The 26,890-nt window shown below is 41.3% G+C and overlaps 1 protein-coding gene across 2 annotated transcripts in view; it reads right to left on the bottom strand.

Moving 5' to 3' along the window:
* Nucleotides 1-26,890, bottom strand: part of LOC137430977 (uncharacterized) — a 290,638-nt gene that overhangs the window by 54,165 nt on the left and 209,583 nt on the right. For both annotated transcript variants that reach the window (XM_078781279.1, XM_078781280.1), the window contains exon 14: nt 9,024-9,123. In XM_078781279.1, coding sequence (XP_078637405.1) covers nt 9,024-9,123 — 100 coding nt within the window. The remainder of the gene's footprint in view (nt 1-9,023; nt 9,124-26,890) is intronic.

Below are 26,890 nucleotides of genomic sequence, written 5' to 3'. Positions count from 1 at the left end.
AACGGCATCGAGGGTATCGTCAATTCTTGGCAGGGGATACGAGTCTTTGAGTGTCACGTTGTTTAGTTGGCGATAGTCCACGCAAAACCACGTGGTTCCATCTTTCTTTTTAACCAACACAACTGGTGGCATCCAAGGACTTCCAGAGGACTCAATGATACCTGCATTGAGCATTTTTTCTACCTGCTCATCAGATTCCTCCCTCTTGCTCCAAGGGAGCCATCGGACGGGCTGACGAATAGGCTGGGCCTCACCGGTGTGGATCTGATGTTTCACCAGGCCCGTACATCCAATATCCTCGGAGGACAAGGAGAAGATGTCCAAATGGGTTTCTATTAATTTGTGTAAGGCCTCCCGCTGGGTCTCCTCCAACTCCACACTACTCCGGTTTACCATCTCACAAATGGGATCGGGCCAATTCCTACTAGTTTCTAAAGACACCCTCTGGGACCGGCTCGCCTGGATGTTCTCGTCCCTCATTGCCGCGACTTCATTAACTGGGGTGCAGCCGGCTATCTTCGTGCCCCGTCCTTTAGTGCATGGTTCTGTACTTGCATTAATTACTTGGACGGCCACCACCGGCCCGTCCGTTTTTATGAGGGTGCGGCCCACGACTAAGCCCGGGACGGACTGCGCTGCCACCGGTTCGACTAGGCCGCAGGACTCCTGCCAGGTTGGGCGAGCTCGCCATCGGGCCGGCACTATGGCCTCGGCCCTCGGGGGAATGGTCACGGCCTCAGAAGCCTCCAGCTCGGTCCTTTCGGCCATGCTCACCCCGTCCAATGGCAGCTCATCTATTCCCACTTGCAGGGTCCCCCGGCACAAATAGATTTTGCAACCACTGGCAGTCAACAATTCCAGCCCGATTAGGCATGGGTCGCACACCTCCGCCACCCAAACTTCTATCTCCCTCTTAACCGAACCTAACTTGAGGGTCACAAAACCACATCCGATGATGGGGGCAGTTACCCCGGTAGCCAACTGCAAACTATGATTTTCCAGACGCTGGATGTTATCCCAGCCGTCTGCACTCAAATCCAGGACCACAGGGCTGATGATCGAGGCGCTTGCTCCTGTGTCAACAACGGCGTCTACCCCCACGCCGGCAATTTTGCATCGAATTGTCAAACTACCAGTACCAATTTGGCCACAATAGATGACCTGTCGCGTCAATGAGGGCTCTTCACCATCCCCTGCTGCCGAACACGGCCCTGCATGCTCGGCACATATTAGTTTCCCGGGCCCTGGTGGGGGGGGGGGGGGGGGGGTGTCTGGGATCGGCTAGTCCGATCCATACGGGGCAGAGTTGATGGTCCCAGCTGCCGGGGTCCATCCCGGCACGGGGTTCTGCAATCCCGCGCACGGTGACCCATCCGGTTGCAATTATAACACCTCACCTGGTAAGGTGTGTGCCTCCGAAATTCCAAATTAACCCCCCCCCCCGCCCCCTGTAGTCCCGAATTGGGGCATTTGATAGTGGCCCACCGCGTGCCACAACTGGAGCTGCCTGCCATGGTCCAGATCCCGCTAGTCGCTGGTCCACCAGCCTTCGGACCATGTTCTCCAGGTCCGGGCCCCTTTCAGGGGCGGACCTTCTCAGGGGACCGCCACTAGCCACGGGCCCTACCTATCTCACCGCCACTGCATGATGCTCGATCCCCCGGGCCAGGGGCCTCGCTGCCTCCCAACGGGCAGCAGCGTTGGCCGCCTGGCTCAGGGTCTGCGGGCGCCACATGGCGAGCTGTTGCCGAAGCTCGGGGTCCGAAAAGGCCTGGATAAAATGGTCCAGCGCCAAGCGCTCTTGGGAGGTCGCGGCCAGGTCTGCGTGTGCTATCCCCACTGCACAGCGAATGTCGTAAACTAGTTCCCCAATGGTCTCCTGGGGTTTTCTTTTTCGCACCCCTAGCTGAGCTTTAACAAGCTCGCTCTGCTGTTCCACGCCGAATCGATTAATCAGGGCCGAACGGAGGTCTGACAAGGTGATAGCACCCGGTGGTAAGGCAGTCAGGACCTCCGCCGCCGCGCCGTGCAGTGCTGCCACAAGGTGTATCCCACCTTCGTCCGGCCCGCAACCGTTACCCCGACGCACGTGGTCGAATTGCGCCAGGTACGCCCTCAAATCGCTTTTGCCATCATACGGCGCAAGCAGAACTTTATGGCCGCCCGACGTTCGGACCCCGTACGCCGCTCCCTGCGGGGTTGACGCGGGGCCGAACCGTTCGGGTCCCCATAGTGCACTACCGCTTGGGGGCTCGCGTGTTACCCGTCCCACTAAGGACTACCCCGGTCGGTGTTGATGCCTGGGCCGCCTCTTCGCAACCCGCTACCCACTCCATGCTCGCACACCCAGGTGCACACACACCTTTCACACACCCCATTATCGCACACACACCTTTAACACACCCCATTATCGCACACACACCTTTGACACACCCCATTATCGCACACCCGGCGCACACTCTTACTACACGCACTCCCTAACAGTCGCACACCTCGCCATGGGCCTTTCACGAATGCCCGGGTCCATTCCGACCCCCAAGCTCGTCGAACCTCCCCTTACACCAAACACATTTCCGCCATCATCGCCACTCACCTCGGGGCTTCTTCCTCCACACTTCTCCTCCAGCACCTGTAAACTTTTTATTTGGTCAGCAAGCACGTCATCACGATGTGAACACAGACCTTGCACATATTCCATCACCTCCTCCTTTATTTCATTATTGGTCTCCCTCCGTCTCTTCTTAAATTCACTCATCCCCTCTTCTACTTCCTCGCCCCCGCAATCTCCCCTTCTAGGACTACCCTGGTCGTCTCTACATGTGTCCTAACCTCTCGTTCCCTCGTTCCCAACGTCTCTACCACGTCATCCATCCTTTTTGTGAGCCCCTCGTGCACCATTTGACATTCCTTCTTTGTCGCTACCAGTTCCCTCTTTATTTCTTTTTGTGCTGCTTTCAGTCCCCCTATCATGTCAGTATTCTTTCCCACTTGCTCCCTTAATTGCTGCTGTCCTACCGTTAGTTTTTCTACCTCCCGAGTCAGTTCCTCTATACCCCCCTGTGGACTGGCTGTACTCTGCCTCAACTCTCTCCCCACGCACTCCTCGCACCGCTTCACCTCGTCGCGTACCACCGCGACTCCTCGCTCAGCTTGCGCCCAATGTCCTCCCTCATTTTTTTATATCCCTCTTGATGCTGCCCTCATCTTTCCCATTTCACACATGGATTCTTTTATTTCATCCCTCTGGGCATCCATTTTGTGTTCCAACCCATTTTTCATTTCTCCCATTTTATCACTTATTCCCCGCATTTCGTCCTTTTGGGGATCCATTTTTGCATTCATCTGGGTTAGGAACAATTCAATGTCAAATCCGGCTCGCACAGCGGGCTAGGCTGCCGCTGCCACGTGCGAGTCCCCGCCATTTTCTTCCCCTGCTGCCTCACCCTCTTCTGCTTCCTCCACTACCAACTGTCCCTGCCGGTCCTGGGCCATTAATTCCTCTTCTATTACTCCCACCGGCATTTGACCGCCTTGGCCAGCCATAGTACGAATTTAATTTGGTTTTTAAAACTAAATTTCGTACGCTCGTAATTTCGAGTGCGTGAAGCGCACTCTAGGTCCAATTATCCCACTCCCAGACACCAATTTGTTGCGGATCTCTCGAAGCCCGCCGACGTACAGAGGGGGGGGGGGGGGTTAAACCTCTTTTCCCCCTCGGGTCTTCGAGTCCAGGAGGCCGAGTCGCCACTCCCGTAGCGAGCGTGGGAAAGGGTATCGGGTCGACTCCACACGTACCTTCAGTACCCACGCTGCCATGAGAACGGGGACTGGACCTCGCTCAAGCCACGCTAATTGAATATGCCCGAGTGGTGTGCGTATCACGTGACTCATGCCGTTACCTTTTATTGAACCCGATTCGAGCGGTTTTATTCGTGCGATGCTAAGCCAATAGTGAAATGACGGGAACGGTCAAATGGAAGGAAGAACAGGTTTATTTACACTATACAAGGCGGAGAGACACAGAGCAGGCTTAATCAGACTTAACTTATCCCCCAGACACGGGCCCACTCACTCACGCAGGGAAAAGGAGGAAGAACAAGTTCGCGCGCCAAACGACCCTTGACGCCGTTCACTCACGGACAGCTCGCCGGGCGTGGCCCTCCAATGTTCATGGCACGTGTGCTGGGAGCGTAGGCAAGGAGATCGCGCATCTGTGGCCCGGAATGGATCGTCTCCACAAACGTGATTAACACAGCCGCAGAGCGCAGGGCACAGGGAGAGTTCGTGTACAGAGGGGAGGCTTATAACAAGCAAGGGACTTCACTCATGCTGCGACAATGTCTCTTTCTCACTGATCAATCACCATGAACCAACCACGAACCAACTCTCTCCCAGGGCGACTCACCGACTCTCTCACCGATTCTGACGCGGGGGGCTCGGGGAAGGGTCTTATATGGCCGCTCCCCAGACTTACCCGAATGTTCCAAGCCCCTCCTCTAGCCGCCGTTGTGAGCCACTCCCCTTGAGCTCCGATTGGCTGCTCACTGCTTACCGGCCACTCCCTGCAGCTCCTCCCTTCGGCCTTGCCAGACTTGTTCCAGGCCAAGCACGTGGCATTCCAGCCCAAAGGAACACCTAACTCACTGGCCTGCTCAACGCAAACTAACACAGGAAAGGACTACGCTTACAATTTATTTTTTTTGTATACTGAATCGAGGCTCGTGAAAGAGCTAACATTTACGACACAAACAAATCAACCATACAAACAAAATATATAAAAAGAGGGAGCGGAAGACAAGATGGGGAGAGAAGGGGAAGCACACAAACACAACATTTGAGAGCAGGGAGATGTGTGGGAGGGAGAGGGCTTGGGGGGAGGAGGTGTGGGAGGGAGAGGGCATGGGGGGAGGAGGCGTGGGAGGGAGAGGGCTTGGGGGGAGGAGGCGTGGGAAGGGGGGGGGGGGTGGGAGAAGTATAAAACACAAGGACACCAAGGACTTCCAGGACAGAAGTTGGTATTTCAAGAAAGTGGCTTTGGGGTGAAATTAGCGGGGGTAGAAAAGATCAAGGTTTTGGATGGGGGAAGATAAGAGATGGTGGTGAACAGCTGTTAAGACCTGGACGGTGGAGTGGGATTGAAGAGAGTAAGGGAGTTTGTTCCAGAGGTGGGAGAAAATTGGAATGAAGGAGTGAAGGTGAGCAGAGAGTCTTGATTTTGGCAGTTTAACCATAAGAGGGTTGCAGGCAGATCTTGAGCGACCTGTAGGAATATTTGGGGGACAGAGCCCAGAGAGAGCTGGGGGGGGGGGGGCAAGGCCAGAGAGGAGTCGGTAGAAGATGGAAAGACCACCAACCTGCCTGCGGTGAGTGAGTGAAAGGCCCTCGGAGTTAGGTTCATCGCGGGAGATTCCAATGATTCTGAACGCTTTGGTTTCAACAGTGTGAAGACGAGCTAGGTGTGAGGCAGGAGCACCAGCCCAGACGGGAGAGCAGTATTCCATTGAGCCGTGGATGAAAGCCTTGTATGTGGTGAGGAGCTCAGGTGTGCCAAGGAAGGACTTCGCATGACGGAGGATGCCCAGTCGGCGACTGGCTTTGGAGGCCAGATTGGAAATGTGGTTTTCCCAGGAAAGATCATGGCAGATAGTGAGACCCAAAAGCTTGAGTGACAGAACTTCTTGGAGAGGATTATTCAGAAAGTGGATGGGAGGGTTGTCCAGTCAGTCTTTTCGGAGAGACATCGTAGGAGTGTGAGATTTGTCAGGATTGAAAGACATGTTCCACTTGTTTGCCCAGTCTGTGATTTTGTCCAGGTCTGCAGAGAGTGAGTTGGCTGCAGACTGCCGATCTGAGGGATGAGAAATGGAGCGACAGAGAGTAGAGTCATCAGCAAAGAGATAGAGAGGATTTTCAAGAGAGTCAGAGAGATCATTGGTGAAGACCAGAAAAAGCACAGGGCCCAGAACACTGCCTCGGGGAACTCCAGCCTGAATGGGAAGAGGAGATGAGAGAAACCCATTCAGGGCCAGACGTTGACTATGACTAGAGAGGAAGTCTGCCAGCCATGCGTGGAGATTTCCATGAATACCAAAAGAGGAGAGTTTGGTGAGCAGAGCGGGGTGCCAGACTGTATCGAAGGCATGTGATATGTCAAGGGAGACAGCTCTAATTTCCTGTTTGGCATTGAGGACCTCCACCCATTGTTGAGAAAGCAGAAGCAGCATGTCCAGAGTAGAGTGACCAGGTCTGAAACCAAATTGATGATCAGAGATCAAGCCATTGGAGAAGAGGAAAGATTTCATATCTGAAGCAATGATGGATTCCATGACTTTGCTGATAATTGGGAGAAGGCTGATTGGTCTGTAGTTGCTAGGATCTGTTTTTGCACCTTTTTTGTGCAAAGCGGTGATGTTGGCTGATTTCAAAGCAGATGGCAGATGACCTTGAGCAAAAGAGAGGGTGAAGAGAACAGAGAGAGGGAGTGAAAGAGCGGAAGAACGGGATTTTAGAACCCGTGGGCTGATGCGGTCAGGTCCAGTTGCAGAATCAGAGTCGAGGGTTGACAGAAACTTTTCCACCTTGTCAGGAGGAAAGGACACAGAGTCCAGGAGCAGCTGGGTACGACTGGGTACGGTGGGTACAGAGAGGGATGGGTTTGGGACACAAGATTTAGAGGCAAAGACAGAGTTGAGGCATTCAGCTTTTTCACGTGTGGAGTCAGCCGTGTTGCCGTTTGAGGTGAGGGAGGGGATGGAGGGGGAACAAACACCAGAAACAGATTTGACCAGACGCCACCAGGATTTGGAAGAGGGAGACAGATAAGAGAGTTCGGTGCTGAGAAGAGAGAGATATTGTTTCCTGGCTCTCCTGAGGGAGGACACACACTTGTTTCGGGCTTTGTGAAAGGAAATGAGATTTCCTTCCGTTGGATTTGCTTTCGAGGAGACGAAAGCAAGTTGTTTCTGGGCAATAGCCTCACCACAAGATTCCGCGTACCATGGACGGGAGGAAGGGTATGACAACTGAAGACGAGATGGGATAAATCTGTGCATGAGAGAGAGCAATTTACTTTGGAAGAATTCCCAGGATGAGTTGATGTCAGAGGCGGTAGAGATGGGAGACCAGTCCAGATGATTGATGGCTGCTTGAAGACCATGCCAGTTGGCCTGAGTGAAATGCCAGACTCGTCGACGCTGAGCAGGCTCTCTGAGAATGGCCATTTAATTAGAAATAACTGAACTAAAGCAAGGCTACATGTTGTGGTGTGACTACCTATGAGGGGGGGTCATCCTTTATTCACAAAACCGCAACAATACACATCATTAGCCAAAGATTACATCAGTGGGGCTCTGTGGTAAAACAATGTATTGTTTTATTGTATGATAGTCATCACCATTTGATATTGGATGATAGTCATCACCATTTGATCTTGGATGATAGTCATCACCATTTGATCTTGGATGATAGTCATCACCATTTGATATTGAATGACGATCATCACCAATTGATATTTGATGATAGTCATCACCATTTGATATTGGATGACGATCATCACCAATTGATATTTGATGATAGTCATCACCATTTGATATTGGATGATGATCATCACCATTTGATAATGGATGATGATAATCACCATTTGATATTAGATGATAGTCATCACCATTTGACATGGGATGATAGTCATCACCATTTGATATTGGATGATGATCATCACCATTTGATATTGGATGATAGTCATCACCACTTTATATTGGATTATAGTCATCACCATTTGATATTGGATGATAGTTATCACCATTTGATATTGGACGATGGTCATCACCATTTGATATTGGATGATAGTCATCACCATTTGATCTTGGATGATAGTCATCACCATTTGATCTTGGATGATAGTCATCACCATTTGATCTTGGATGATAGTCATCACCATTTGATCTTGGATGATAGTCATCACCATTTGATCTTGGATGATAGTCATCACCATTTGATCTTGGATGATAGTCATCACCATTTGATCTTGGATGATAGTCATCACCATTTGATCTTGGATGATAGTCATCACCATTTGATCTTGGACGATAGTCATCACCATTTGATCTTGGATGATAGTCATCACCATTTGATCTTGGATGATAGTCATCACCATTTGATCTTGGATGATAGTCATCACCATTTGATATTGGATGATAGTCATCACCATTTGATATTGGATGATAGTCATCACCATTTGATATTGGATGATAGTCATCACCATTTGATCTTGGATGATAGTCATCACCATTTGATATTGGATGATAGTCATCACCATTTGATCTTGGATGATAGTCATCACCATTTGATCTTGGATGATAGTCATCACCATTTGATATTGGATGATGGTCATCACCATTTGATCTTGGATGATAGTCATCACCATTTGATCTTGGATGATAGTCATCACCATTTGATCTTGGATGATAGTCATCACCATTTGATATTGGATGAATGGATGACAGTCATCACCATTTGATATTGGATGATCGTCATCACCATTTGATATTGGATGATATAGTCATCACCATTTGATATTGGATGATAGTCATCACCATTTGATCTTGGATGATGGTCATCACCATTTGATCTTGGATGATGGTCATCACCATTTGATCTTGGATGATCGTGTCTTTTTTTTTGTGTATTCAGTCGAACCTCGTGTAAGAGCAAAACATATAATAAAAGGAGTGGGAGCCAAGATGGGGAGAGTGAGGGAAGTACAGCAACAGTAGAGAAGAGGGACATCGGGAGAGATCTGTGGAATGGAGATGGCTGGGGCAGTGTACACGGGATAAACAAGATGTGATTTTTTTTATGCAGCCGCGAATCCAGAAAAATGATGCAGCCAAACAGCCACAGACTCCTTCACCACATCACCATCACCACCAACACCACCACCACCACCACCATTGTCGTGTCTATCTTACTTGTTGAACCTTTTTGTCATGACTCGTAATACAAATGAACATAGACCAAATAGCCACCTCAAAAACTTCAGCGTTCCTTTTCCAAAGGACAAACGTTCTTGAGCAGCAGGTGGAGCAGATCTCTCAGAGGGTTGCACACTCTCAACAGATGGCTCCTCTATAAGCAAGGTGAGATTGATGGAAGAAAAACAATGGCATCATTATGACACAGCTGTGAGTCACTGTGGACATTTTAACACTGTTGGAGGCTGCCACCAACAACAGGGACGAGGGACAAAATAGATGGATACAGCCAAACAAGGGATTCTTCTTCTTTCCTAGCAGTGGAAGCAACTGCCCCTGCCCCCCATTCCTCCCCATGCCCATTGTTTGTCCAATTCTCCCTCTATCTTGGCCTTCAACTCCACTGCTGATGAAATCCCCCTGCTCTTCTGTTCATTGTGTCCTGTTACATCCTGATCCGTTCAGTGTACTAGCTCTTCCACGAGCCTCCACGATGTATACAAGTAAACGAAAAAAAACATGTTTTTGGGCAACCTATTTTTAGTCCCCTACCGGTGTACACCGGAGGGGACTATAGGTTTGCACGCCGTCCGTCAGTCCGTCAGTCAGTCAGTCAGTCAGTCAGTCAGTCAGTCCGTCAGTCCGTCCGTCCGTCCGTCAGTCCGTCAGTCCGTCAGTCCGTCACGCAAAGAACAGTTTTCCGGACTTTTTTTTCTAAACTCTTGATGCTAATGATTTCAAACGTGGCACATGGTTTCCTCATGATAAGTTACAGATCAAGTTCGAACTTCACGACGTTTCGATCATTTTTCACAAAGTTATGGCACTTTGAACTTTGGGAATTCTGATAATTCTGATGATCCTTAACTCAGTGCCATTTTAAGTTTTAATTTCCTTTAAAAAACAATTTCTCTGCAATAATTGGACCGATTGAGATCAAATTTTGACCGTAGGAGGGACTCGGTCTGCAGAATATTTTAATGGTAATTATGACGTCACAGGTCACGTGGTTCGGCCGCCATATTGTTTTTCGTGAAAACACGAAAACCCCTTTTTCTCTGCAACGGCTGAACAGATCGAGGCCAAACTTTGCAGGCAGAATCTTTGCAGGCAAACTTTGATAACAACCCATGACGAACAAAAAAGTCAGCGAGCATGACGTCATGCGTCACATGGTTTCAGAGTTATGACGTTTTTAAGCATGAACCTTTAAAACCGAGCTCCTCCCTCATTTTTAATCCAATCGAGGGGAAACTTCACAGATTTGTTCAGCACTTCAGTCCACTAAAATGCCATTTTGGAATTTGCGATAGGGCACGTGGTTTGGCAGATATCGTGAATTAAACGAAAATAAATAAATAAATAAATGGATATCTCTTGAATCGCGAGTACCTCAGACCGTGAGTTGGTAATAATTTATATAATTCACACAGTGCAATACGTGCAGACCGCTGCATGGAGCGACATTGTGGGCTTATCAACGAGGCGAGGCGTGACACACGTGTCTCAGCATACCTCAGATCAAGATTGAAAACCAGCATCAACCGTGCATAGATTTGGATATTCGATCATTTTTGAAAACGTTATGGCACTTTGTTTATTCTAGAGTTCTCCTCAAGCCGCAATGCGCGCCCTCAGCCTCGTCTCGCGAACGTCAAAAGCGCGACACAGCGCGACTCTTTCAGGAGGGGCGGAGCCAAGCCGAGCAACATATATATACACATCGATCATTGATCTTGAAAAACAACGTATTTTCTCGTGCTTCTGCTGACCTGTCTGCGAGGTGTATAAATCGAAGTCCCGAGTGCGAATCACAGGTGAGCCCGCCCTGAGGTAATTAGTGATTGGGAACGATTCAGAACTTGTAGGTAAATAACCCTCGGTAATTTCCCCAACAGTTTTCCGGACTATAATTTGCAGTGCGGTAAGTCAAAGCTGTTAATATTCCTTGTGTACAATATGCTGTAATCGTGGACTGTTCTTTAAAATGCTTTCCTAGAATAAGCATCAAGTCAAAAACGTTTTCACTGAATTTTGTTTCCATTGACACAATTCTTCATATCAGGCAAGAATACATTGAATTCACATAGTTTACCAATAAATCAACAATACATCTAGGGAGGTTGGAGTGTCACTTTACCATATGCTTCTGTGCGTATAATCTGCATGAATACTTCTTTAAATATGTATCTGATACTCTGCCCTCTTAGCAGTATGCACAGTACGCGTCAGAAGTAACCTAGCTTCCACGGTCCGCGGATAACCTGGTCAGGATAACCCGGTCAGGATAACCAGGTCTCACATCATCCGCGCCCACATTCAACCGTGCATAAATTTGCATATTTAATGAGGTTCGTCTGTCACACTTTGGTTTTGTGCGATAACCACCAAACATTGGCTGATTTCAACAAAATTTTGTACACACGTGTCTCAGCAAACTCGGATCAAGTTTGAAAACCAGCATCAACCGTGCATAAATTTGCATATTTAATTAGATCCGTGTGTTCGTCTGTCACAGTTTGGTTTTCGTACGATAACTGCACCAAACATTGGCTGATTTCAACAAAATTTTGTACACACGTGTCTCAGCATAACGCAGATCAAGTTTGAAAACCAGCATCAACCGTGCATAAATTTGCATATTCGATCATTTTTGACAAAGTTATGGCACTTTGAACTTTGGTAGGGGACATGTATTGCAGCGCAATACTCAGAATGCTTGTTTATTTATTTTTTATTAAATTTTGATAGATGAAAATGTGCGAGAAAAGAGGACCGTGGGCTAAATTTCAGCTCTCTAGGACGCATGGAACCTTGAGAAAACGAATGGCTGAAAGATTTGAAACGGGACAAACAAAGTTCAGATGAAGTTAAATTAAAGTGCGTCACAAGTAAACAAAAAAACATGTTTTAGGGCTACACACTTTTATTTTTTAAAAGTTTTACACCTATTTTTTTTTTTACTATTTTTTATTTTATTTTATTTCATTTTGATAGATGAAAATGTACCAGAGAAGAGGACCGTGGGCCAAATTTCAGCTCTCTGGACGTATGGAACCTAGAAAACGAATGGCTCAAAGATCTGAAACAGGACAAACAAAGTTCAGATGAAGTTAAATAAAAGTGTGTGTAAAAAAAGAAGAAGAAATCAGCAATTTGGTAATTCTGAAAATTTGACATATCAAGTGTTTTACATGATGGAATGTTGCAAATTGGGTTGGTACATTTTCTAATTGTGGACTAATAGATGTTTTACATGTTTTTGGATGGCAATGACATTAACATTTGACTAATTGACTAATATATTACACATGCGTACAGATAAGCTGTGTACGTAGCAATTTGACATTCTATATTAAAAATTATTGTGGTTTGTTAATAATGAATTCACAAAAAGTCCCATTCGATTATAATTGGGTGAAATTATTGTCATGTAAACCGTTGACATGTCAAAACAGCGACATTGATCGTTCTGATTTGTGATGCTCCAATTCTGTGACCAGAATATGCAAAATCTGTTCAAATTTCAAGTTAAGTGGATGAAAATTGATGACTTTACGCGATAGTGACCAAATTTCAAGTTAAGTGGATGAAAATTGATGACTTTACACGATAGTGACCAAATTTCAAGTTAATTGGATGAAAATTGATGACTTTACGCGACAGTGACCAAATTTCAAGTTAATTGGATGAAAATTGATGACTTTACGCGATAGTGACCAAATTTCAAGTTAATTGGATGAAAATTGATGACTTTACGCGATAGTGACCAAATTTCAAGTTAATTGGATGAAAATTGATGACTTTACGCGATAGTGACCTTTGACTCTTTGAGCTTTTGACTTCAAAAGTAATATGCTTCTCGGTTTTGATTGGTGAACCAATGCAGTGACCAAACATGCAATTTCTGCACAACGTAGCAGAGTAGCCACCCTTCGGGTGGAGATTGCGCATTACTTGCAGGAAAAGGTACAGTCTGTGTGTTGCACGAAGACTCCATTGATGCTTGTATGCATCTCAAGGTATCGAGCGTGTCTGCATGTGTCTGCATGTGTCTGTCCAGGTCGTAACTTTTTTACCATTTGAGTTTCGTCATCAAGTGTTCACCAAAACTATATTATGAGAATATGGAGAAGACAAATTAATAATTCGGTCAAAAGATCAAAGGTCAGAATCACACAAAATCGTAAATTTTCATCCAATTGACCTGAAATTTTAAGAATTTGCATATTGGCTCACTGAATTAGTTCACCAATCAAAAGCGAGAAGCCAATTGTTTGTTAGTTTTTTCGATCAAAAGGTCAAAGGTCAAGGTTGCATAAAAGGCAATTTTCATCCGATTGACTTGAAATTTGAGCAGGGTTTGCATATTGGCTCACTGAAGCCTATTGCTTTTGAAGTCAAAAGGTCAAGATCAGATAAAATAGTCAATTTTGTGTATTTCTAGCTCTTTAGTATATGGAAGAAGAAGAAGTGTGAATACAAATCGGTGTGGACGGGCTTTGCTTTTACAGATGCTTTCTACTTTCTACTTGAATTTCCTTCTGCTTCTTGTTCTACAGCCCCCCCCCCTCTTTAGTTCTGCACATGAGACCCCCCTATATGAAACCGGCAGTACCGAAACTTGCCATCTCTATTTTTGTGTTCAGTACGCTCCAGGTGTGTGAAAATGCATCATGCCTCCCTGGCATACGAGTACTTCGTTTCCAATTTGCATAAATGCAAGACTGACCCAGCCATATCTGATCATACTTGGTTTTTCACGATTTTGCCGATTTCAAAGACGAGAATGTTTTATTATATGTGAACAAAACACGCACATAAGCCTGGAACACAAAGGGAGAAATAATAAAATAAACAAGTACAGATACATTCAAAGTACACCGGCCCCATGCCAAATAATTAAATATCCTACAGCGCGGCATTGCCGGGGCGCCTCTGGCGCCCGGCAATCCCGCAGTACACCTCATTGAGGCTGCATTGGGAGGGATAGGTGTACACTAATTGATTGATTAATTGTATAATTAAAATCAATAAAAGATTATCACAAAATATTTTCTTAATCAATTGGCTAATAGCATAACTAAGCCACCAGTGCTTCATCCGAAGATGCATCTTTTAGAAATTTAATTAAACATGTCATTTATAAAAAATTAAATAATTAATTGATTAATCAATAATAAATTAATTAATCGATTACTCAATAAATAATTAATCGATGAAATGATTAATCAATAAATCAAAAATATCCTTGACAAATACACATACATTCAAAGTACACCACCCCCATGCCAAATAATTAAATATCCTACATCGCAGGATTGCCGGGGCGCCTCTGGCGCCCGGCAATACTGCAGTGCAGCTCATAGAGGCTGCATTGGGAGGGAGAGGTGTGCACTAATTGATTGATTAATTGCATAATTAAAATCAATAAAAGATTATCACAAAATATTTTCTTAATCAATTGGCTAATACCATAACAAAACCACTAGTGCTTCATCCGAAGATGTATCTTTTAGAAATTTAATCAAATAAGTCATTAATAAAAAATTTAATAATTAATTGATTAATCAATAAGTAAATCATCGATGAATCAATAAATAATGAATCGATTAAATGATTAATCAATAAATCAAAAATATCCTTGATAGCCACATCACTTGTTCACTGTCATGTCCAAATATTAGCTTCCCAGCTCAAAAGGTGCCTGAGATATTGGCCAAATGAGAAAGAAAATAAATAAATGATTAATAATGAAAATAAATAAATAATAATGATAAAAAAATTAAATTATCAATCAATTCGGTCACAGAACACATAAACCACCACCATTTCATCAGAATCTGTAACTGGATTTTTTTATATATTTTTTTTAGTAATTAATCGAATAATTAAATAATTAGTCGATTCATTGATTAATTGATTAATCAGTAAATCAAAAATATCCTTGATAGCCACACCACTTGGTCACTCATGTCCAAATATTAGCTTCTGAGCTCAAAAGGTGCCTGAGATATTGGCCAAATGAGAATGAAGATAAATAAATGATTAATAATGAAAATAAATAAATAATAATCATTTAAAAATTAAATTATTAATCAATTCGGTCAGAGAACACATAAACCACCACCATTTCATCAGAATCTGTCACTTAATTTTTTTGTTGTCATTAATTAAATAATTAAATAATTAATTGATTAATTGATAAATCAAAAATAGCCATTGCAGCCAAATCACCTGGTCATTGGCATGTCCAAATATCAGCTTCCTAACTCAAAAGGTGTCTGAGTTAATGGTCAGAAGGGAAAGGAAATTTGATTAATTAAATAAGTACTTAATTAATCGCTAATAATTAAATAACTCCTCAATGAATTGATTAATCAAAAAACAAAAAATACAGTTTTTGACAAGGTTCTTGCTCACTACTGTGCCGAAATTTCAGCTTCCTAGCTCAAAGGATGGCTGAGATATCGTCCGGACAAACAAACAAACAAGAAAGAAAAACAAACAAGAAAGAAAACAAGTACAGATACATTCAAAGTACAGCGCCCCCTTGCCAAATAATTAAATATCCTGCAACGCGGCATTGCCGGCATGCCTCTGGTGCCCTGCAATACCGCAGTGCAGCTCATAGAGGCTGCATTGGGAGGGAGAGGTGTACGCTAATTGATCAATTAATTGTATAATTAAAACCAATAAAAGATTATCACAAAATATTTTCTTAATCAATTGGCTAATAGCATAACCAAACCACTAGTGCTTCATCCGAAGATGCATCATTTAGAAATTTAATTAAATAACTCATTAAGAAAAAATTAAATAATTAATTGATTAATCAATAAATAATTAATCGATTAATTGATTAATCAATTAATCAAAAATATCCTTGATAGCCACATCAATTGGTCACTGTCATGTCCAAATATTAGCTTCCCAGCTCAAAAGGTGCCTGAGATATTGGCCAAATGAGAAAGAAAATAAATAAATAATTAATAATGAAAATAAATAAATAATAATCATGAAAAAATTAAATTATTAATCAATTCGGTCACAGAACACATAAACCACCACCATTTCATCAGAATCTGTAATTGAATTTTTAATTTTTTAATTTTAGTAATTAATCGAATAATTAAATAATTAATCGATTAATTGATCAATTGATTGATCAATAAATCAAAAATATCCTTGATAGCCACATCACTTGGTCACTCATGTCCAAATATTAGCTTCCGAGCTCAAAAGGCACCTGAGATATTAGCCAAATGAGAAAGAAAATAAATAAATGATTAATAATGAAAATAAATAAATAATAATCATAAAAAAATTAAATTATTAATCAATTCGGTCAGAGAACACAGAAACCACCACCATTTCATCAGAATCTGTAACTTAAAACAAAATTTTTTTTAGTCATTAATCGAATAATTAAATAATTAATCGATTACTTGATAAATTGATTAATTAATAAATCAAAAATAGCCTTTGCAGCCAATTCACCTGGTCATTCGCATGTCCAAATATCAGCTCCCTAACTCAAAAGGTGCCTGAGTTAATGGTCAGAGGAGAAAGGAAATTTGATTAATTAAATAAGTACTTAATTAATCGCTAATAATTAAATAACTCCTCAATTAATTGATTATTCAAAAAAAATAATAGAGTTTTTGACAAAGGACTTGCTCACTACTGTGCCGAAATTTCAGCTTCCTAGCTCAAAGGATGGCTGAGATATCGCCTGGACAAGAAAACAAACAAGAAAGAAAACAAGTAAAGGTACATTCGAAGTACAACGCCCCCATGCCAGATAATTAAATATTCCACAGCGCAGCATTGCCGGGGCGCCTCCGGCACCCGGCAATACCGCAGTGCAGCTCATTGAGGCTGCATTGGGAGGGAGAGGTGTACATTAATTGATTGATTAATTGAATAATTAAAATCAATAAAAGTTATCACAAAATATTTTCTTCATCAATTGGCTAATAGCATAACTAAACCACTAGTGCTTCATCCGAAGATGTATCTTTTAGAAATTTGATTAAATAGGTCATTAATAAAAAATTAAATAATTAATTGATTAATCAATAAATAATTAATCGATTAATCAATAAATAATTAATCGATTAAATGATTTATCAATAAATCAAAAATATCCTTGATAAACCACCACCATTTCATCCGAATCTGTAACTTAAAAAATTAATTAATTAGGTCATCATCGAATAATTAAATAATTAATCGATTAAGTGATTAATCAATAAATGAAAAATATCGTTGATAGCCACATCATTTGGTCACTGTCATGTTCAAATATTAGCTTCCCAGCTCAAAAGGTGCCTGAGATATTGGCCAAATGAGAAAGAAAAGAAATAAATGATTAATAATGAAAATAAATAAATAATAATCATTAAAAAATGAAATTATTAATCAATTCGGTCAGAGAACATATAAACCACCACCATTTCATCAGAATCTGTAACTTAATATTTTTTATTTTTTTTTAGGAATTAATCGAATAATTTAATAATTAATCGATTAATTGATTAATCAATAAATCAAAAATATCCTTGATAGCCACATCACTTGGTCACTGTCATGTCCAAATATTAGCTTCCCAGCTCAAAAGGTACCTGAGATATTGGCCAAAGAAGAAAGAAAATAAATAAATGACTAATAATGAAAATAAATAAATAATAATCATAAAAAAATTAAATTATTAATCAATTCGGTCAGAGAACACATAAACCACCACCATTTAATCAGAATGTGTAACTTAAAAAAAAAATTTTTAGTCATTAATCGAATAATTAAATAATTAATCGATTAATTGATTAATGAATAAATCAAAAATAGCCTTTGCAGCCAAATCACCTGGTCATTGGCATGTCCAAATAACAGCTTCCTAACTCAAAAGGTGCCTGAGTTAATGGTCGGTCTTCATCAATGATCTCTCTGACTCTCTCGAAAATCCTCTCTATCTCTTTGCTGATGACTCCACTCTCTGCCGCTCCATTCCTCTTCCCTCAGATCGGCAGTCTGCTGCCTCCTCACTCTCTGAAGACCTGGACAAAATCACAGACTGGTCAAACAAGTGGAACATGTCTTTCAATCCTGACAAATCTCACACTCTTACTATGTCTCTCCGAAAAGATCGACTGGACAACCCTCCCATCTACTTTCTCAACAATCCTCTCCAAGAAGTTCTGTCGCTCAAGATTTTGGGTCTCACTATCTGCCATGATCTTTCTTGGGAAAACCACATTTCCAAGCTGGCCTCCAAAGCCAGTCGCCGACTGGGCATCCTCCGTCGTGCGAAGTCCTTCCTCGGCACACCTGAGCTCCTCACCACATACAAGGCTTTCATCCGCAGCTCAATGGAATACTGTTCTCCCCTATGGGCCGGTGCTCCTGCCTCACACCTAGCTCGGCTTCACGCTGTTGAAACCAAAGCTTTCAGAATTATTGGAATCTCCCGCGATGAAGCTATCTCTGAGGGCCTTTCACTCACTCACCGCAGGCAGGTAGGTGGTCTTTCTGTCTTCTACCGACTCCTCTCCGGCCTTGCACCCCCAGCTCTCTCTGTGCTCTGTCCCCCAAATATTCCTACAGGTCGCACAAGATCTGCCAGCAACCCTCTGATGGTTAAACTGCCGAAATCTCGGCTCTCTGCTCACCTTCACTCTTTCATTCCTCTTTTCTCCCGCCTCTGGAACAAACTCCCTCACTCCCTTCAATCCCACTCCTCCCTCCAGGTCTTTAAAACAGCTGTTCACCACCATCTCTTATCTTCCCCCATCCAAAACCTTGATCTTTTCTACCCCCGCTAATTCACCCCAGATCCACCTTGTTTGAAATTCCAACTTCTTTCCTGGAAGTCCTAGCAGTGTCCATATGTTTTATACCTCTCCCACCGCCCCCTTCCCATGCCCCCCCCCCCCCCCAAAGCCCTCGCCCTCTCTCAGATCTCTCGATGTCTCCATGTCTCTCGGTCCCTGCTCTCAAATGTTGTGTTTGTGTCCTTCCCCCTCTCTCCCCATCTTGTCTACCGCTCCCGATGTTATATGTTTTATGTGTCGGTTTGTCTTTCTGTGTGATTAATGTTCGCTCTTTCACGAGCCTCGATCTTGTATACAAAAAAAAAAAAAAAAAAAAAAGAAGAGAAAGGAAATTTGATTAATTAAATAAGTACTTCATTAATCGCTAATAATTAAATAACTCCTCAATTTATTGATTAATCAAAAAACAAACAAGTACACATACAATCAAAGTACACCGCCCCATGCCAAATAATTAAATATGCTGCAGCGCGGCATTGCCGAGGCGCCTCCGGCGCCCGGCAATACTGCAGTGCAGCTCATTGAGGCTGCATTGGGAGGGAGGAGGTGTACACTAATTGATTGATTAATTGTATAATTAAAATCAATAAAAGATTATCACAAAATATTTTCATAATCAATTGGCTAATCGCATAACTAAACCACTCGTGCTTCATCCGAAGATGTATCTTTTAGAAATTTAATTAAATAAGTCATTTATAAAAAATTAAATAATTAATTGATTACTCAATAAATAATTAGTCGATTAATCAATAAATAATTAATAGATTAAATGATTAATCAATAAATCAAAAATATCCTTGATAGCCACATCACTTGGTCACTCATGTCCAAATATTAGCTTCCCAGCTCAAAAGGTGCCTGAGATATTGGCCAAATGAGAAAGAAAATAAATAAATGATTAATAATGAAAATAAATAAATAATAATCATAAAAAAATTAAATTATTAATCAATTTGGTCAGAGAACACATAAACTACCACTATTTCATCAGAATCTGTAACTTAAAAAAAAAAATTTTTTTTGTCATTAATCGAATAATTAAATAATTAATCGATTAATTGATTAATTAATAAATCAAAAATATCCTTTGCAGCCAAATCACCTGGTCATTGGCATGTCGAAATATCAGCTTCCTAACTCAAAAGGTGCCTGAGTCAATGGTCAGAAGAGAAAGGAAATTTGATTAATTAAATAAGTACTTAATTAATCGCTAATAATTAAATAACTCCTCAATTTATTGATTAATCAAAAAAAAAAATAGCGTTTTTGACAAAGGACCTGCTCACTATTGTGCCGAAATTTCAGCTTCCTAGCTCAAAGGATGGCTGAGATATCGTCCGGACAAACAAACAAGAAAACAAACAAACAAGAAAGAAAGAAAACAAGTACAAATACATTCAAAGTACACCGCCCCATGCCAAATAATTAAATATGCTGCAGCGCGGCATTGCCGGGCCGCCTCTGGCGCCCGGCAATACCACAGTGCAGCTCATTGAGGCTGCATTGGGAGGGAGAGGTGTACACTAATTGATTTATTTAATTGTATAATTAAAATCAATAAAAGATTATCACAAAATATTTTCATAATCAATTGGCTAATCGCATAACTAAACCACTAGTGCTTCATCCGAAGATGTATCTTTTAGAAATATAATTAAATAAGTCATTTATACAAAATTAAATAATTAATTGATTACTCAATAAATAATTAATCGATTAATCAATAAATAATTAATAGATGAAATGATGAATCAATAAATCAAAAATATCCTTGATAGCCACATCACTTGGTCACTCATGTCCAAATATTAGCTTCTCAGCTCAAAAGGTGCCTGAGATATTGGCCAAATGAGAAAGAAAATAAATAAATGATTAATAATGAAAATAAATAAATAATAATCATAAAAAAATTAATTATTAATCAATTTGGTCAGAGAACACATAAACTACAACTATTTCATAAGAATCTGTAACTTAAAAAAAAAATTTTTTTTGTCATTAATCGAATAATTAAATAATTAATCGATTAATTGATGAATTAATAAATCAAAAATATCCTTTGCAGCCAAATCACCTGGTCATTGGCATGTCCAAATATCAGCTTCCTAACTCAAAAGGTGCCTGAGTTAATGGTCAGAAGAGAAAGGAAATTTGATTAATTAAATAAGTACTTAATTAATCGCTAATAATTAAATAACTCCACAATTTAATGATTAATCAAAAAAAAAAATACCGTTTTTGACAAAGGACTTGCTCACTATTGTGCCGAAATTTCAGCTTACTCGCTTAAAGGATGGCTGAGATATCGTCCGGACAAACAAACAAGAAAGCAAGAAAACAAGAAAGAAAACAAGAAAGAAACCAGAGTGAAAACTGAGTACTCTCTTTCAGCGTGCGTCACTGTCGAGCCCCCTTTGGTGCCCGGCAATGACGATTTGCAATGCCTAGAGATGGCATAGGAAAGGAGCGGTGTACAACAAGTAAAGATACATTCAAAGTACACTGCCCCCATGCCAAATAATTAAATATCCTACAGCGCGGCATTGCCGGGACGCCTCCGGCGCCCGGCAATACCGCAGTGCAGCTCATTGAGGCTGCATTGGGAGGGAGAGGTGTACACTAATTGATTGATTCATTGTATAATTAAAATCCTTAAAAGATTATCACAAAATATTTTCTTAATCAATTGGCTAATAGCATAACTAAACCACTAGTGCTTCATCCGAAGATGTATCTTTTAGAAATTTATTTAAATAACTCATTAATAAAAAATGAAATCATCAATTGATTGATCAATAAATAATTAATCGATTAATCAATAAATAATTAATCGATTAAATGATTTATCAATAAATCAAAAATATCCTTGATAGCCACATCACTTGGTCACTGTCATGTCCAAATATTAGCTTCCCAGCTCAAAAGGTGCCTGAGATATTGGCCAAATGAGAAAGAAAATAAATAAACGATTAATAATGAAAATAAATAAGAAATAATCATAAAAAAATTAAATTATTAATCAATTTGGTCAGAGAACACATAAACTACCACTATTTCATCAGAATCTGTAACTTAAAAAAAAAAAAAATTGTCATTAATCGAATAATTAAATAATTAATCGATGAATTGATTAATTAATAAATCAAAAATATCCTTTGCAGCCAAATCACCTGGTCATTGGCATGTCCAAATGTCAGCTTCCTAACTCAAAAGGTGCCTGAGTTAATGGTCAGAAGAGAAAGGAAATTTGATAAATTAAATAAGTACTTAATTAATCGCTAATAATTAAATAACTCCTCAATTTATTGATTAATCAAAAAAAAAATAATACCGTTTTTGAGAAAGGACTTGCTCAATATTGTGCCGAAATTTCAGCTTCCTAGCTCAAAGGATGGCTGAGATATCGCCCGGACAAACAAACAAGAAAGAAAACAAGTACAAATACATTCAAAGTACACCGCCCCATGCCAAATAATTAAATATGCTGCAGCGCGGCATTGCCGGGGCGCCTCAGGCGCCCGGCAATACCGCAGTGCAGCTCATTGAGGCTGCATTGGGAGGGAGACGTGTACACTAATTGATTGATTAATTGTATAATTAAAATCAATAAAAGATTATCACAAAATATTTTCATAATCAATTGGCTAATCGCATAACTAAACCACTAGTGCTTCATCCGAAGATGTATCTTTTAGAAATTTAATTAAATAAGTCATTTATAAAAAATTAAATAATTAATTGATTACTCAATAAATAATTAATCGATTAATCAATAAATAATTAATAGATGAAATGATTAATCAATAAATCAAAAATATCCTTGATAGCCACATCACTTGGTCACTCATGTCCAAATATTAGCTTCCCAGCTCAAAAGGTGCCTGAGATATTGGCCAAATGAGAAAGAAAATAAATAAATGATTAATAATGAAAATAAATAAATAATAATCATAAAAAAATTAAATTATTAATCAATTTGGTCAGAGAACACATAAACTACCACTATTTCATCAGAATCTGTAACTTTAAAAAAAAAATTTTTTTTGTCATTAATCGAATAATTAAATAATTAATCGATTAATTGATTAATTAATAAATCAAAAATATCCTTTGCAGCCAAATCACCTGGTCATTGGCATGTCCAAATATCAGCTTCCTAACTCAAAAGGTGCCTGAGTTAATAATGGTCAGAAGAGAAATGAAATTTAATTAATTAAATAAGTACTTAATTAAACGCTAATAATTAAATAACTCCTCAATTAATTGATTATTCAAAAAACAAAAAATACCGTATTTGACAAAGGACTTGCTCACTACTGTGCCGAAATTTCAGCTTCCTAGCTCAAAGGATGGCTGAGATATCGTCCGGACAACCAAGAAAACAAACAAACAAGAAACCAGAGTGAAAACTGAGTACTCTCTTTCAGCGTGCGTCACTGCCGAGCCCCCTTTGGTGCCCGGCAATGACGATTTGCAATGCCTGGAGATGGCATAGGAAAGGAGCGGTGTACAACAAGAAAGAAAGCAAGAAACCAGAGTGAAAACTGAGTACTCTCTTTCAGCGTGCGTCACTGCCGAGCCCCCTTTGGTGCCCGGCAATGACGATTTGCAATGCCTGGAGATGGCATAGGAAAGGAGCGGTGTACAAAAATAGCGTTTTTGACAAAGCACTTTCTTACTATTGTGCCGAAATTTCAGCTTCCTAGCTCAAAGGATGGCTGAGATATCGCCCGGACAACCAAACAAACAAGAAAGAAAGCAAGAAAACAAACAACCAGAGTGCAAACTGAGTACTCTCTTTCAGCGTGCGTCACTGCCGAGCCCCCTTCGGTGCCCAGCAATGACGATTTGCAATGCCTGGAAATGGCATAGGAAAGGAGCGGTGTACAACAAGTAAAGATACATTCAAAGTACACTGCCCCCATGCCAAATAATTAAATATCCTACAGCGCGGCATTGCCGGGACGCCTCCGGCGCCCGGCAATACCGCAGTGCAGCTCATTGAGGCTGCATTGGGAGGGAGAGGTGTACACTAATTGATTGATTCATTGTATAATTAAAATCCTTAAAAGATTATCACAAAATATTTTCTTAATCAATTGGCTAATAGCATAACTAAACCACTAGTGCTTCATCCGAAGATGTATCTTTTAGAAATTTATTTAAATAACTCATTAATAAAAAATGAAATCATCAATTGATTGATCAATAAATAATTAATCGATTAATCAATAAATAATTAATCGATTAAATGATTTATCAATAAATCAAAAATATCCTTGATAGCCACATCACTTGGTCACTGTCATGTCCAAATATTAGCTTCCCAGCTCAAAAGGTGCCTGAGATATTGGCCAAATGAGAAAGAAAATAAATAAATGATTAATAATGAAAATAAATAAATAATAATCATAAAAAAATTAAATTATTAATCAATTCGGTCAGAGAACACATAAACCGCCACCATTTCATCAGAATCTGTAACTTTAAAAAAAAAAAATTTTTTGTCATTAATCGAATAATTAAATAATTAATCGATTAATTGATTAATTAAGAAATCAAAAATAGCCTTTGCAGCCAAATCACCTGGTCATTGGCATGTCCAAATATCAGCTTCCTAACTCAAAAGGTGCCTGAGTTAATGGTCAGAAGAGAAAGGAAATTTGATTAATTAAATAAGGACTTAATTAATCGCTAATAATTAAATAACTCCTCAATTAATTGATAAATCAAAAAACAAAAAATACCGTTTTTGACAATGGTCTTGCTCACTGTTGTCCCGAAATTTCAGCTTCCTATCTCAAAGGATGGCTGAGATATCGCCCGGACAAACAAACAAACAAACAAACAAGAAAGCAAGAAAACAAACAAGTACAGATACATTCAAAGTACACCGCCCCCTTGCCAAATAATTAAATATCCTGCAACGCGGCATTGCCGGGGCGCCTCCGGCGCCCGGCAATACCGCAGTGCAGCTCATCGAGGCTGCATTGGGAGGGAGAGGTGTACGCTAATTGATCAATTCATTGTATAATTAAAATCAATAAAAGATTATCACAAAATATTTTCTTAATCAATTGGCTAATAGCACAACTAAATAGTGCTTCATCCGAAGTTAGATGAGGCATGAGGATGAGGCACTAAATAGTGCACCAGTGCTTCATCCGAAGACGTATCTTTTAGAAATTTAATTAAATAAGTCATAAATAAAAAATGAAATAATTAATTGATTAATCAATAAATAATTAATCAATAAATAATTATGCGATTAAATGATTGAGGCTGCATTGCTCATTGAGGCTGCATTGGGAGGGAGAGGTGTACACTAATTGATTGATTAATTGTATAATTAAAATCAATAAAAGATTATCACAAAATATTTTCATAATAATAATAATAATAATTCATTTATTTTGTATAGCGCTTTTCCAGAAGCCCAAAGGCGCTTTGACAGAGTGGCAAACATAATGCATAACAATACATGAAAACAACAATTTCAAAAAAGACAAGAATCAATAGGGAAATATTTAAAGCAAAAGGAGGGAGAAGGAGAAGAGATAGTCAGGGGTTAAATGCTGTGGGTTGAATGTTGAATGCAGTGTTGAACAGGTGGGTCTTTAGTGATGTTTTGAATGTGGTGAGTGAGGAGGAGTCTCTGATGGTGTGAGGTAGTGAGTTCCAGAGGGTGGGCGCAGCGATGGAGAAGGCCCTGTCCCCCCAGGATCTGAATTTGGTCCGGATGGAGGGGGTCAGGAGGTTTGTACCAGCAGAGTGGAGGTTGCGGGTGGGAGTGTGTCTGGAGAGGAGGTCAGCCAGGTAGGATGGGGCCAGGTTATGGAGGGCTTTGTATGTCAAGAGGAGGATTTTGTACTGGATTCTCTGGGGGATGGGGAGCCAGTGAAGCTTGTAAAGGACGGGGGTGATGTGGTCACGGGCCCGGGAATGGGTGAGTAGACGGGCAGCGGAGTTCTGAATGTATTGGAGTTTATTGGTGATTTTTGAGGGTGAACCATAGAGGAGGCTATTGCAGTAGTCCAGACGGGAGGTGATGAAGGCGTGGATGAGGGTTTCTGCAGCCATGGAGGAGAGGGATGAGCGGAGACGGGCAATGTTTTTCAGGTGAAAGAAGGCTGACTTTGTGATCTGTTTAGTGTATTTGTCGAAGGAAAGGGTTTGGTCAAAGATGACGCCAAGATTCCGGATGTGAGGGGAGGTGGATACTGGGATACCGTCGATGTTGAGGGCAAAGTTATGGGTGGATTTTGTGAGCGTTTTTGGGCCAATGATGATTATTTCAGATTTATCACAGTTAAGCTTGAGGAAGTTGATTTGAAGCCAGGATTTTATTTCAGTGATGCAGTTTGTCAGAATAGAGTGGGTGTCGGTGGAGACGAACTTGGTGGAGATGAAAAGCTGGATGTCATCGGCGAAGCAGTGGAATTGGAGACCATGACGGCGGATTAAGTGACCGAGCGGGGACAGGTAAAGGATGAAGAGGAGGGGGCCAAGAACTGAACCTTGGGGGACACCTTGGGGGAGGGGAGCAGTGGGGGATTTGCAGTTATTGATGGAGATGAACTGGCATCTGTCACAGAGGTATGATTTAATCCAAGAGAGGGCAGTGCCGGTAACGTTAAAGGTGGATTCAAGTCGGGTGAGGAGGATAGTGTGATCGATGGTGTCAAAGGCAGCGCTGAGGTCGAGGAGGACGAGAATGTTGAGGTTGCCAGCGTCAGAGGAGAGGAGAAGGTCGTTGGTGATTTTGAGGAGAGCAGTTTCAGTACTGTGGTTGGACCGGAATCCGGATTGGAATGTTTCATACAGGTTATTGGCAGAGAGATGATGTTTGAGTTGAGTGGCTACAGCGCGTTCCAAAACTTTTGACAGAAAGGGTAGGTTGGAGATGGGTCTGAAGTTGTTTAGGGTGTCAGGGTTTAGACCAGGTTTTTTTAGAATGGGGGTAACAGCAGCAATTTTGAGGGAAGGTGGGACGATGCCTGTAGACAGGGAGGAGTTTATTGTTGCAATGATAAGTGGAGAGAGAGCAGGGAGGGAGGCTTTGACAAAGCTGGAGGGGATGGGGTC

This window comes from Myxine glutinosa, chromosome 7 (genome assembly GCF_964187855.1).
Source record: "Myxine glutinosa chromosome 7, kmMyxGlut1.1, whole genome shotgun sequence".
Lineage (NCBI taxonomy): Eukaryota > Metazoa > Chordata > Myxini > Myxiniformes > Myxinidae > Myxine > Myxine glutinosa.
This window is presented reverse-complemented; position numbering and strand designations above follow the sequence as displayed.